Source organism: Squalius cephalus (assembly GCF_949319135.1).
Source record: "Squalius cephalus genome assembly, chromosome: 13".
NCBI lineage: Eukaryota > Metazoa > Chordata > Actinopteri > Cypriniformes > Leuciscidae > Squalius > Squalius cephalus.
The window spans coordinates 8,005,326-8,019,750 of record NC_137134.1 but is presented as its reverse complement, the minus strand read 5'-3'; the positions used below and the strand labels follow the sequence as shown (position 1 = coordinate 8,019,750).

The 14,425-nt window shown below is 39.1% G+C and overlaps 1 protein-coding gene across 6 annotated transcripts in view; it reads left to right on the top strand.

Moving 5' to 3' along the window:
• Positions 1–8,796, top strand: part of ephb3b (eph receptor B3b) — a 47,814-nt gene extending 39,018 nt beyond the window's left edge. For 4 of the 6 annotated variants that reach the window (XM_079889581.1, XM_079889579.1, XM_079889580.1 and 1 more), the window contains exons 11-16: positions 606–853; positions 1,239–1,454; positions 1,555–1,704; positions 1,789–1,982; positions 3,761–3,916; positions 5,275–8,796. In XM_079889581.1, coding sequence (XP_079745707.1) covers positions 606–853; positions 1,239–1,454; positions 1,555–1,704; positions 1,789–1,982; positions 3,761–3,916; positions 5,275–5,383 — 1,073 coding nt within the window. In that variant the 3' untranslated portion in view covers positions 5,384–8,796. The remainder of the gene's footprint in view (positions 1–605; positions 854–1,238; positions 1,455–1,554; positions 1,705–1,788; positions 1,983–3,760; positions 3,917–5,274) is intronic. The other 2 variants (XM_079889583.1, XM_079889582.1) reach the window with 1 other exon arrangement.
• Positions 8,797–14,425: the final 5,629 nt, after the last annotated feature.

Below are 14,425 nucleotides of genomic sequence, written 5' to 3'. Positions count from 1 at the left end.
GCCATCTTATAATAAAATGGAGTTGAGGAGCCCCATGCCACACTCCAAAAAACAAGGCTTTTAACATCTAACGCTGCTACCTGAACCTGTTGTTTCCCAGCTTTGTCTAAAGTGATGAACCCCTACCATGTCCTTCCCTGATCCCACTGTTTCTCTTGCACCTGCTTACACACTGGCCTAGACTGCAGACGCAAGTCGTCCAATCCTCCCAAGCTTCTGTCCCCACCTGCTTCCTACACTCTTACCCTGACTCCCTCCACACCCTAGCATTCCCTGCTTCTGCCCTTTACCCCTTCCTCTATTGCCTTACTTTTCCAATTTCCTTTTTGGTACCTCAACCCCCAACAATGCTCTAAAAGTCTTTTCCATTTAAGCATTCCTGACCTCACCCTACCCCTTCCCTCGCCCCCTGGATACACTCCAATAGCATCACCTTTAGCCCTGGCTTCTTTTGCTGTCTCCCCCTGCTTCCCCCTGGCTCCTTGATTCTAACCAGTAACTGTCCCTCTCCCCTTTCTCTCCCACACTCCTTCACTCTTCCCTCTCCTCTCCTCTCTCCACTCCACCCTTTCTGCCTTTTTCTTGTCTGTCCATTACCTATGTAGGAGAGTTTGGAGAGGTGTGTCGCGGTCGTCTGAAGCTCCCTGGAAGGCGTGAGATCATTGTGGCCATCAAGACTCTTAAGGCAGGCTACACAGAGCGCCAAAGAAGAGACTTCCTGAGTGAGGCCAGCATCATGGGCCAGTTTGATCATCCCAACATTATCCGCCTGGAAGGGGTGGTGACAAAGAGTCGGCCAGTCATGATTGTCACTGAGTTCATGGAGAACGGAGCGCTGGATTCCTTTCTTCGGGTTAGAGATGATTACTACCTTAATAAAATGTATTTATTATTATTTTTTTATTTTTTTGATGCCTGGATTCCTGTTTGTGAACATGCAAGTAATACTTTATTAAAAGTGATCTACTTCATGAAACAAATATCATCATGGCTGAGGTCTAGCAAGTTTTATCTAAGCAGTATTTTAATAAAAAAAGATTTGTTCTCACCTATCCCCTTGAAAAAAAACATCCTAAACTTTCTGAATAGAGATGACAAATAGCGTAGCTGCTAGCTGTGACATTCAGAGATGAATCAGCTGGGTGATGAGTAACATCCTGGAAAGTTAAAAACACTTAGACAGCAGACATTTCTGTTATGAATGGGTCTGTGATTTTCCCTCTCTCTCTCTCCAACAGCTAAATGATGGACAGTTCACAGTCATCCAGCTCGTGGGTATGTTGAGAGGGATTGCAGCTGGCATGAAATATCTATCCGACATGAACTACGTGCACCGTGATCTGGCTGCTCGTAACATTCTAGTCAACAGCAACCTGGTGTGTAAGGTGTCCGATTTTGGTCTTTCTCGTTTCTTGGAGGATGATGCCACTGACCCCACCTACACAAGCTCATTGGTCAGCATTCACACCTTGATCCTTTAATATGCATAGCCATTAATAATGTTTTCAGCTTCTGACTGAGGTTAAAAATCATTGTATTCACTTGCATCTATAGGGTGGAAAGATCCCTATTCGCTGGACAGCCCCAGAGGCTATTGCTTATAGGAAGTTCACATCAGCCAGTGATGTCTGGAGCTACGGCATTGTGATGTGGGAGGTGATGTCATATGGCGAGCGCCCATACTGGGACATGAGCAACCAAGATGTGAGTTTCCGCTCTACTTTGCCTCTATTCAACTTCATTTGAGAGTAAACTAAAGCCAAACAACTATTATTTTTCAATCAACAGGTGATCAACGCAGTCGAGCAGGACTACCGACTGCCCCCACCCATGGACTGCCCTACTGCCTTGCATCAACTTATGCTAGACTGCTGGGTGAAAGAAAGAAACTTGAGACCTAAGTTCTCCCAGATCGTCAACACCCTGGACAAACTTATTCGCAATGCCGCCAGCCTTAAGGTGGTCACCAGCACACATTCTGGGTAAGGGCACACATGGACTGGCTCATACTATCATGCTAGTTAATTTGTTTGCATGATTTTAATCTATGCAGGCAGTATTATAGACTTACTCAAACTGGTTCTCTCATTTCAAATTCAGAATTAGCCGTAGTTACAGAGGCATTTGAATTAAGAGACCATTGATTTCAGATCATTTTCAATCGACAAATAATATTGTAAGCTGAGAAACTCTTTCATTATAGAAATTAAGAGGACCTTCAGTCAATAAAACATTTGGTTTAATTGCACCATCACAGGGCTATTGATTGTTTTGCCTGAGATGCTTGCTCGGGTCTAAACTTACAAGAGCTTTTTCTGTTTGAGATATTTAATGACATTATCTGCCTTCCAGATGCCAGTCACTATAAAACAGAATCGATCCACATTTTTCTACAAATGTATTGTTTCAGTTGTGTTAGCAAGAAGCTTCAGGCGGGTTTTGACCCACCTCGGGGTGCCTGCCTCTGGGCCGTAGGTCCTGGGGGAGGGCCTCTAACAACCGGGAAACTGTGGGAGCCTGTCTTTGTCTACTCTGCAATGATCAGAGTTTAAAGGAAGAATAATTAGTTAATATAATTCAGAGATGGGAATGGTTTTAATTAGCAAGTAACAAGATTTTAAAGGGGCCACTGGATAAGTGGGCTGCCTGCTGAGCTTAATGAAAGAGGGAGAGATGGGCTCCTGTTTTTGCAACATTTGATGTTCTGTGAACTTTCTTCAGTGATCCAATCCTTAAATAAACTAAGGAAAGTTAATTTAGTTAATAATTGCTCTCATTTTTGAGTTAAGGGTAGGTTAGTTATGCATGGACATTTATCCTTTTGGTTTTCTCGTACAGTTTCCCCATGTTGCACTTAAAGTCAACGTCCCAAATACAGTACGTGAGAGCCAGACCAGCTCTAACAATGCTCCATTAAGGAAAGCTGCCTTCCAGGTTAATGACCACAAACCCTTCAGCCCTAAAGGCAGGAGCTTATTAAAAATCACTCTTCCCATCCATCTACAGACCTTGTCTTCAATAGAGCCTCTGTTCCATTCTTATTAACTTTTTTCTTATGCTTTTAATTGTTAATTAATCTAATGCCATCAAAAGACAGCTAGGTTCAGCAGAGCAGAGAGCTCGCAGACAGAAGTGTCTTTGCTCTGAAACTTTGCCTCCCAATCCCCACTGCCCGGACCTCATTGTTAGTTATTAAGACCCAAATCTGGGCATAGATCAAGTCTGGTCTCTGTTGATTTTGTCTAATATCATTTAAAATGGCTGCTTTTGTGCATGACGTTAAATATAGTTGTGCTATACTGCAAGAAGGATCTTGTTTGCTTGCATGCAGGCAAACATGATTTACCCAAATAGATCACAATAGCAGTGCTGCTCCAGGACCAACAAAAGAGTTGGATACAACTACTTGGACAAATCACGTCATGCATAAACAAATAGTGATTTCTAAAGGAATATAGAATCATAAAATACAATTAATATAGAATTATAGCATATCAAGTATCAATACATGTTAGGCAACACATCTTAAGACCAGAAAAGTGCTGTTTCTTATGTACCTGGACCCACACCCACAGCTTCCTTGAAGTTCTCTCTAGGAGGCCGCTGCATGTCTCCAGCCAGTAGGCCACAGTGGCAGGTCCAGGCCCTACAGAGAGGTGGTGATGGTGGGGGGTTTGGGGGTGAGGTTTTGGTGGTGGAGGCCTGGCGTGACCTAACCCTCTCTCTCTCTTTTTATCTCCACTCCTCTCTTTCTCTGTAGGGCCTCCCAGCCGCTCCTCGACCGCTGTGTGCCTGACTACACCACCTTCACCACTGTGGGCGACTGGCTGGATGCCATCAAGATGAGCCGCTACCGAGACAACTTTCTCAATGCTGGCTTTGCTTCTTTTGACTTGGTGGCCCAGATGACTGCAGAGTGAGTGTCTGGACCAATTGTTGGAATGCTCCTCTTTGTTTTGGTGGTCTTACGTTAGTCCGAATTCAAGGCACTGTGCACTTTTTATTGGTCCAAATTTTATTTGTATGCAACTTTAAATTTTTCCAGTAAGGATGATTTTATAACAGAGCTTGTGGCATGGACTTGAGCCAACTGCATGGGATCGAACTGTGGTTCAGACCAAGCATTCGAACCAAGTGCAAAAACAGCCTAAAACAGAACTTCAATAGGGAATTAAAGAGACAAAATCAATATTTTAATAATCAGAATGGAGTTAGTGATAGAGCTTTTGAGCATGTGATTATTCTCCTCATCTCGCTTTAATTAACTATAACATTTCATTCTCAAAATAATTTCACGAACAAAGAATATTTGTAACTATGTTAAATGTCTAGAGAGAAGTGAAGAGAGCAGTTGGGATCAAATAAACTAATAAAGAAAAAAAATATTATAAATTCATCACACCCATTAAATTGTAATAAAGGATGGAGGCAGGGGTAATTTGTTTCAATTTGGCAACTTGACAGGTGTACCAGTCGGTGGTTTTCTTGTGCTCTTAATGACTAGTAATTCTCCTAATGGGCTCCATTTATTATCATTTTATCCAACATTGTTGGCTTGATGGGACCAACAGAGGAAAAAGAGAGAAAACACTTTTACATTGTGTGAAATTACTCTGCTAATGTTGTGCGATTGTAGAGATGAGAAGGGCAGACAGACTGGGGGCCGCCACGGGCTGGTTGCTCCCTGACAACGTCCGTCCTCTTGCAGGCTTATTCTTATCGGAAGGTGAAAAAAAAGAGGAAGTAAATGACGAGTCTGTGCTAGCTTTTAGCTGCACATGTTTCTGTGTAAACTAAAACCTCATGTAGGGATTAGATTACCGTTTAAACAACAGGAAGCATTTTTATCATAAAGCCTGTGGTAACCTTTACACCACACTCTTGCTACAGTATAATGACTGCTGTCTGTTGCGCAGTGAAATATCATTCCAAGTCATGTCTGTGGTTACACTAATTGCGTTTTCTTCATGTGAAGTTTGACATCTGGTAGCCCTAGGTGCAAACCCTTGCAAATCATTGACCAACACTTGAACTATCTCCAGTTTGAGAAGTGGCTTAGCACCACAAACTTGTCTCAGTTTAGCAGCCAAAGGGTGGGGTTCCTCTATTTGCTCAGCATAGTAACAATTTGCTGAAGGGATTTGCTCACCTGGCTACATTCCCATGGGAGTTTATTGCTTGAATGACTGATAGAAACCACTTTGTTATTAAGTATTAATTTTATAACGGTGGCAATAAGGTTTTTTATTTTGTTGTTGTTGTTGTTTTCTACAGAGATCTGTTACGGATAGGTGTGACATTAGCCGGGCACCAAAAGAAGATTCTCGGCAGCATTCAAGACATGAGACTGCAAATGAACCAAACGCTGCCCGTCCAGGTCTGAAATGGGGGTTGAACTGTTCTTCAGAGAGCTAACGGACGACCCTAGACGCCTGATCATCTCCACTAATCAGATGAAACTGGCTTGCAGTGCCTCGGACAACTTTTTCTTTTCCATTTTCCTGTTTCCCTGTAACGACTGCATTATTTTACACCCAACAGGATTAGATAAGATTATTTTGTACTTATTTTTAAGAACGGAGAGGAAAGCCCACATCCCAATGCCTGCCTCACGAGGATCCGGTATGGGATTGGCGATTGCATGCGTGCGTGTGATACTTTCTTTTGCGAGGCTGGTTGGGATTCGCCCAATCTCTAAAGCCTCCCATAATGCATTTCTCCCTGAAACTCTGAGGGACAGACTCTCCTGGATGGACTGACATTGCTTATGGAAGAGAAACTCTAATAGTACGCATAACTTGAATATAAAGACAAAAAAAAAACTGAAAGTGAATATAAATTCACAAAGCGTGTGGACACGAATCCCTCCAGTGCTAGCAGATGTTCTATTGTGCGTGTGATTTTGTGCTTATTCCCCATCTTCATATTGAAGGTGTTTTATTTAAGGGCACATGCCTCAAACGGACAGGAGGGAGAGGCACAGCCGAGGGCGAAAGATCACGGATGTCGCAGGACCGGATTTGAGGAAGTTGCATTTGTCCACCAGGTTTAAACTGACAAAAGGACTTCTTAGAATATACCTGGTGAACTCAGGATGCTTTCATAGTTCAGCTATGTTTTCACAATTTCACTTTTTATTCTCTTTCGTTTGTTTTCCCTGTTTAGTTTCTGTTCCACGATGGATTGACATTTAGCTGGTCATTAACCATTATGTCAGGATTTTTTAGCAGTTAGAAAAGAGAAGGACTGTGATAACTTGTACTACACTGTGATCAATAAATTTGCTAGCACTTTATTTTACAGTCCTGTTCCCCATGTACATACTATGTACTTATTATATACAATAACTGGGTAATAACTAGGTACTAAGCCTGAATCTACCACTAAACCTAACCTTAACCCATGTAGTTACCTTATATTAACAGTACTTTTTTTTAGGTAAGTACACTGTAAGTACATGTACTGTAAAATAAAGTGTAACCATAATTTTAAATCAATATATTTGTCTTTTTCCAGGAAAAATATCTAAGCATCCTTACAAAAGATTGCAAAATGGTGCAATATATTAACTTGTTTTCAGAGAATATATCTATTTTTTTGGATTTTTTTTATTATTGTTTCAAGACTGAATCTAATAAAATAAACTAAAGATTATAAACATAAGGTTAAAACATAAGATAATTATCAATTGGGTAAGAAAACCAATCTTCTCTCAAGTAAATTTATCTTGCTTTAAGAATGTTTAGCTGTTTCCTGGATAACAAGACAAAATACTTTCAGTGTAAAAACAGTGCTAATCACTGACCATCTCTAAAATGAGTGTGTGTACGTGTCAGAATGACTGTGTTGTAGTGTGTGCATTTCTCTCTGTGTGTGTGTGTGTGTGTGTGTGTGTGTGTATAAAACAAAGGGAGAGTATAAGGATTATGCACACACATTCTGTAGATGAACATTTCAATGCACAAATGCATGAAACAATTTGTGAGGAGCTCCAGTTATATTATATATCGTTACTTACGAATCACTGATATTATGTGGAGAAATACCAATTTATTGTGATTTTTATTTTAACATATCCCAAGAGGCCAAAAGGAATGATTCATTTATCTAAAGATCTGATATAAATTTGAATCAGTATACACTGTAAAAAAAAAATTATATGATCAACATATCTTTAACTCATCAAAAATAAGTTACACAATTTTAAACTTTGTTTATGTTATACAAGATTACATTTTTTTTAAAGTACGTTTTATGTAATTTAAGTTGAAATTACTTAAACATCCAAGTTGGTTGTACTTAAAATCAAGTTGATTGGATTTAAGACAGCAACTTTTTTTTTTTTTTTTTTGCAGTGTATGCTGACATTCAAAAAGAGACATGCAACAACAACAACAAAAAAGATTTTGGAATGACATCACGATGTTTTTTTTTCCTGAAGAGGAAGTGCATTGAAATTGGTTTAAGAGAAATGAATAGAGGTGTAGAAGATCTCATCAATGTTGGGCAGATCCCTAGTAAATCTCTTCAATATTAAAGCTAAGCCTTTCCGTCACCACCACAAAGAGAAACTGTTAGTACCAATTCTTTAACATATCCTTTTGTAAAGCTCGCTCGCCAAGCGTTTCGGTAATTTCTAGCAATCATATTTTTGGAATTACAGGATTTTCCGGGGGTGTTTTCAAATGAGATCTTCAGTTACAATGAAAATTCATGTTTGTGCTCTGCGGGCGGCAAGATACGTTACACTTCCTGAAACTGTCGGTTAGTCTTCCACATGTTTTAAGCCTTCACCTCGCTCATCTTTTTCTTGGCTGTTTACAGCCTGGCAGAGACGGATGACCAGCCCATTTCGGTTTTTGAACTAATGGATTAGTTATGTACAGTCTTCATGGCCCCACTTCAGACAAGAAAGACGTACAATATGCAAAACGGTAGCATATCTGAACTAAAGCTAGAAGCTAACGTTATTACCAAAATCTGTATCTAGAATAGTGCGTATATGTTGCACTTTGGGGAAATGGTATATATTCTGCACAGTGCTCCTCTGTTTGTGGTTTTGTTTCATAAGTTCACAAATCATTTAATGGTTCCCTCTTTTCTCAATTACAAGAGTTCCCTGTAATATAACACGCTGAAGCGATTTTATGATGACAGACATTATCTTTTTTGATCTTGATATGTATATGAACCCTGTTCCTTAAAGTTCCCCGTCTTGCACTGCTACTAACTTACAGAGCCGTCCGGGAACTAAACGTAGCTGCTTTCCATCATGTCTGACGGTATATTCTCTCATAACTGGATTTGAGTGTGTGTGTGTTTGTGTGTATGACTGTATTTAGGTAAGGTGCTATTGTCATTGTTTTTTATCGCAGCAGTTTTGGAACACAACTTGCATGATTTCTGTTCAATAACTGAATAAGCCAATCTCGGACTCTCTCTTTCTCTTCCCTCCACTCCTTTCCTGTTCCTCTGTGACATTTTTGAGTTTCGAAGTTACTCTTTTATATTGAAAATCGAGCAAAAACGAAAAAAAAAGTTTTTCTTTCCAAGCAGTTGAAACGGTCTTCTCATCACATCGCAAATCACTGACGTTCAAAAAGCAACATGTCTGCTGAGTGCTGTACTTATATTGAGAGAAGCAAGACACATTTCAAGATATTTTCTTTTCTTGTTCTTTTTTTTTGTTTTTGGAAAGCATTGAGATGTATTTAATGGTGAAGACAAAAAACAGCGATTAAATAATGCATTCTTGTAGAAATATTTTTAAAAAACCCTTTTGCAATTAAATTATTTAAGAAATACCTGTGTTTGGTGAGTCTGTTCTTGCGTGGTTTACTTCATGGCTTCTGTTATTGAAAGTTATTGTGTATCGACATGTTCAGTTGTTGAAGTCTTCAATTTTTTCAGGCACGTTGGGGCCACAAATTCTTGTTTAATTGAAAGGCCTGAGGATTTTTATGACCATCCTTCTCTATAAAACATTCTGCCCTGTGTTTGAGCGTAAGGCTTTGATCTTTACAGGTCAGGGAACCTGCCTCGCAGATACAGACTGTGACTGTGAGAAAGTATGTGGAGTTCATGTGTTGTTCAGACGGCTCTGGACATTCAAAATGGAGAATATCTTCATAACTGCCGACATCTAGGCCTTGAAGTTTTGTATTATACTTTAGTCTGAATTGGTTATCTTAGCAATATGTGCTTTTATGGTCTTCATATAAGCATGCCACTGGTAATTATAGAGGGCTATTTAAAAAAAAAAAAAATTAAACATTGGTCCCAAAATTTGTAGACACTTAAGTCACACTTAATGGTATCCTACATATTTAGAATGTTGGTTTCATATGTTTTTTTTGTTTGTTTGTTTGTTTTTTACTTTCATTTTCAGCAAAATATTAAATAGAACATTTAAAAATGGCATGTGGTGTAACCGCCAAGTAAAACCATCAGTAACACAGTAGCATTTTTTTGAAGGCAAAATATTTTGCTGTTTGTTTGTTTATTTGTTTGTTTATTGTTTTTTGCAAATATCATGAATTGGTAATTCGTGGTAATTCAAGCTTTTTGGACATTGAATCACATTATATTTTATCATCTAATTTAGCCTTGCCTCGTCAAAAAAAAAGTTGAATTATTTAATATTTTAAAAGATTGATTATTTTCTATTATATAATTTTTTTACTTTTACTCATTGTGTGTGTGTGTGTGTGTGTGTTTGAGTGTGTTGTCTTATATATATTTTTTCTTTCTTGTTTAGTTTAGTTTTGTTGTTTTGTCTTGTGTCTTATATTTTGTTTTGTTGTTTTGTTATGGTTTTGTGTTTTATATTTTGTTTTGTCTTTTGAGCTTTGTTTTGTGTTTATATTTCTGCATGTTGGTTACACAATTTACCAACAAAAAAAAAAAAAAAAAAAAAAAAAAAAATAGGTTGTAAAATATTAATTCAATATGAATGCTTTTTAATTTATTTTTGAAATGATGAATAGATCTGGACAAAAAAAGTGCTATTCCAAAGCATTAGATAAAATATCAAGTAGTGTTTGCAAACAAATGATGCTGGAACTTTTTTTAAGAAAACAAGGGGAACCAATTGTTGGTCTTTACATACTTAGTCCTCTTACTCCTTCTCCTGTTGTGAAGGAGCTGTGTGCTGTTGCACGCTTTCTCCAGGACTGTGGCGATACGCTCAGAGGTCCTTAAAAGGAGGATTACTTGTTTGTTGCCTGCGCAGAATGAAGAGAGGGAGAGAGAGAGAATACAAAAGAAATCTTACCACACCAAACCCTGTTTCTTGGGCCGCACCAGATAATAGATTCAGTTAAGCAAGCCCTGACAGATATTACGGGGCAGGAATGTGATGACACAGTGCTTGTATTGTGTGCTATCTCTTGATTTGCAATGGCAACCAGTCGCTGTCAGTCTCTGCGGTGAGAGCCGTGACATTACAGTGGCTGGCGCGCACACAAGAGCCGTTGTCAGATTGGAAAGGGAAACAGAGGTGCTTCCAGACGGAGCAACCGCACATCCTATATGGCAAAATGTTTTGACAGCAGCAGACGTGAAAGGCTCTTTAGACCAAGAGATAGCGTTTGTGCAGATTTATGTGCTTACAGAGCCGTATTGCTTTGCATTTGCACTGTTTCAATAGTTTATTCATCCTTTTGTGCAGAGGACAATCCCAGAATTCACTATGACAAGCTCAGTGAAAACCTGAATTCAAAATGGTGGAAATTGTAATTATACATTTATTTTATATTTTTCATTTATTATCAAGAAGTATCATTAAAATACTTTTATTAGTAAGTACGTTTGTAAGTGCGTCCCAGTTCACGTACTTGCACACTATTCTATGGCGCTTTGTAGTATAAATAGTAGTGCGTTCACATTGAAAATTCCAAAAAGAAAAAGTGCACTTTAACTACACGGATGATGCGCTGTTTACACGAACACCGTTTGCAACTAAAAACTTTAAACCTTTTGTGCGTTTTGGCCGTTCGTTTAAACGACAACAGCCGTTTTGGTGCCTGAAAATGCTAATTTTTCTAAAGTTTTTGAAAACGGTCTCCGTGTAAACAACAAAAACAGAATCTCCGAAGACGATGACGTCATGCACATGCGTGTTACGTGTTCAGTCTATAGTGTTTCATCGCCATCTACTGGCCTGGCAGCAGAATACAGCGTTTTTAGTCGTTTTTTCGCGGATCTGTGTGAATGGGGATCGTTTTGACAATGGTGTCATCTGTAAATCTCAAAGGGAAAACTTCTCCATTTTTTTATGCGTTTTGGCCGTTCGTTTACACGACAACAGCGTTTTGGGTGCCTGAAAACGCAAACTTTTGAAAATGAGTTTCAAAGTGCATGTTTTTGAAACCGGTCTCCTGTGTAAACAACAAAAACGTGAATCTCTGAGGACGATGACGTCATGCACACGCGTATTATGTGTTTAGTCTACAGTGTTTCATCGCCATCTACTGGCCTGACAGAATACAGCGTTTTTAGTCGTTTCCGCGGATCCGTGTGGCGACACAATGGTGTCGTCTGTACGCGGCAACCTCAAAGGAAAAACTTCTCCGTTTTAAGCGCATCGTTGACGCGTAAACGTACCCTAAGTGTGGAACGTTGGACTCGCAGCTTTAATTACATAGCGGAGGGGCATCAGAATCATTGAATGTTGTTAGCTTAGCACCATGCTAACATCAATCTCTGCGGGAATCCATTGTGAGTCGAGCCTCACGTGCACATCGTGATGTTTTGTGTGATAACCTATAAAATGATTATAAGACGGCTCTTACGTCAACATTTATAATGCATTATAAACACACGCTTCACAGACAATTTCAATAGACCGAGCTTTACCAAGCATCCTTTGATGAATATTGTGGACCATGTTTTGGTTGAAGAAATGATCAGTACAGCCTTAGAAAATACAGAAAGTACAGAGAGAGAGAGAGAGAGAGAGAGCAGCCTTACACCTCCCTCCCGGCAAAAGCCTTTCTATGTGTTCTTTGCTCTTATTCCCATTAGATTCGCCTCGTTCTCCACCCACTCCTCTCTCCCCCTCACCCTGTTTTCATCCTCGCCCATCTCCTCCGCTCTAATCCCTTTTTTCTTTCTCTCGCTCGGTGCAGAGGTTCGGCTAATTGGTCACGTCTGTGCCATGACACGGGGACCTGACATAATTGTTGGACAAATAGTGTGCCGTTTAGCATCAGGCCTGTCTCGGCTAAGCAACATGCAGACAGCAACTGACTGGAAACGCTAATTACAGGCCCAGCGCCACAGCGTTTAATTGGGAGAGGGTTCCCACAAGAATGGGGGTGTTTGTGTGCTCATGTGTGCCGTTCGGAGAAGGAGTTGACAGCGAACTGTGTTCGCAGCGGAGGCCGATGCCAAGACCAGGCAGAAAATACATACTGTTCCATATGGGAAATTAGTACACAAGAATGATATATCTGCATCATTAAGGGTTTCAAATGTTTTTCCAGTGGTCATCTGTCGAATGGTCACAAATCACAGGTCTTATTATGCACTATTTCATATAGTGTTTCATTAGGATTTCTGATAGAACAACCGCAATCTTACCAGGGGACTTATACAACGTGTTTTATTAATTCTTGTCATGTCTTCAGTTCTGAATTTGCCACGATTAATGAGCTCGAATGCGTATTTTGGAGGACTGTACGCTTCCTGTTGATTCAGTCTGAGTTAAATAGCAGAAGGTGTTGGCGACATTACATCGTCCTCTGGTTTCCCATGTCATTGAAAGTCGGAAAACAGGACTTTATCTAGGCAGGGATCTCTGGAAGCGAGGCTTTTCTCCATTTTGACTTTGGAGAAGGCCCCGCCGTACTTTCCCAGCGACGTCAAGCAGGATTATCCCATTCCTACCTCCAACCCCCCAAAACAATTCTGTTCGCCTTGACTGATCCATCCAAAATGGCAGCCTGCACTGACAGTGGTGCAACAAGCAAGCCTTTGTTGAGATCTTTGAGCGCAGCTGCGCACCCCAAACTGGATTAGCTCGCCATGCACTGTCATTACTCAAACAATATATTAATTATGAGCCACCATAAAGTCTGGAACTTGTCAAGCAGGCTATTTCTACATGTTACATGTATTTTGAACCAGTAACCAATTACTTGAATTACCCTTACATAAAAATAAAATAAAAAAAGAAGTATTCTTCAAGTTAATTTTAAGTAAACTTAAGTTCAAGTGTATTCTCCAAGAATACATTCTCTCTATGTAGGAATTAAACTAAAAATCTATTTACTAGTACCTGTAGTATACTTCCATTTCAATACTTCATTGGCCCACTTTTTAGTTTATAAAAGTATACTTTTAAGTGTTTCTAAAAGACTTTAAGTGCACAACTCGTTTACATCCAAGTTTTTATTTTACATTGCAGTGTCCGGAATTGAATATTATATATTCCCTACTGTATGCCCTAATATATTCCCTACTAATTCCCTACTGTATGCGAAAAACAGTAGGCCAACCTGTATGTCCCAAAAACAGTGGGCAAAAAGTACCCGGATGACCTACTACTTCTGCTGAGATTCTGAAGTGTGCGTTCGATGGACGCCCATGAGGATACTATCCCATGAGGCCACGGGAGAGGGTTTATCAATGGAGGAGAAGAGACGAAACTGACGCTGGTTGGTCACATGATACTGACAACATGGCGGATGTAGTACGTGCGAATTTCATTCATACTACTCACATTCATACTATACAGTCGCAAAGTTCGAATCTAAATGTAGAACCTACTCAGACAGTACGCAATTTTGGACGCACAATTTGACTATATACTTCTAGCCCACTATTTAGTTTAAGAAGTAAGTAAAGTTTAAGTTAAGTGAACTTAACTAAAGTAAGTAAGTTTAGTAAGTTTTCTAAAGTAAGTCTTCATCTGTTTCTATGTAGAAATCTGTGATTGCAAAATTATAATTTTCTTAAGTATAATATTAAGTACAGGTATAGGCCAAATATTGTTCAACTATTTTGTATACTTGTCAGTATAAACCAAGAATTCTTTAGTATAGATTGGTTAAGTATATATTTGATAAGTACTGATAGTATACTCTCTTAAAGAAGTATAGCAACTTATTTTTATATGGGTAATAAGAAGGGAATATTGCATAAATATCAGATTATATTGCTTATTAGTGTTTCTGTGTGTATTATCACTATAAGTATTGCATGCATTTTCAAACAAACCCTGAACCTATTCATTGAAACTGTAAGTTGTGCAAGTTTTGCTCTTAAGAAAATTTAAACAATTCTAAGACTACAGTTTGTGTAAAATATAAAAACACTGTCATTTTCAACAAAAACTAATTGTAGACAATAGCTTGATATTAAAAAGCAACACAAGCTTTTTACTATGCAATGAGCTACAGTTATGTTACTAAAAATGCTGTCA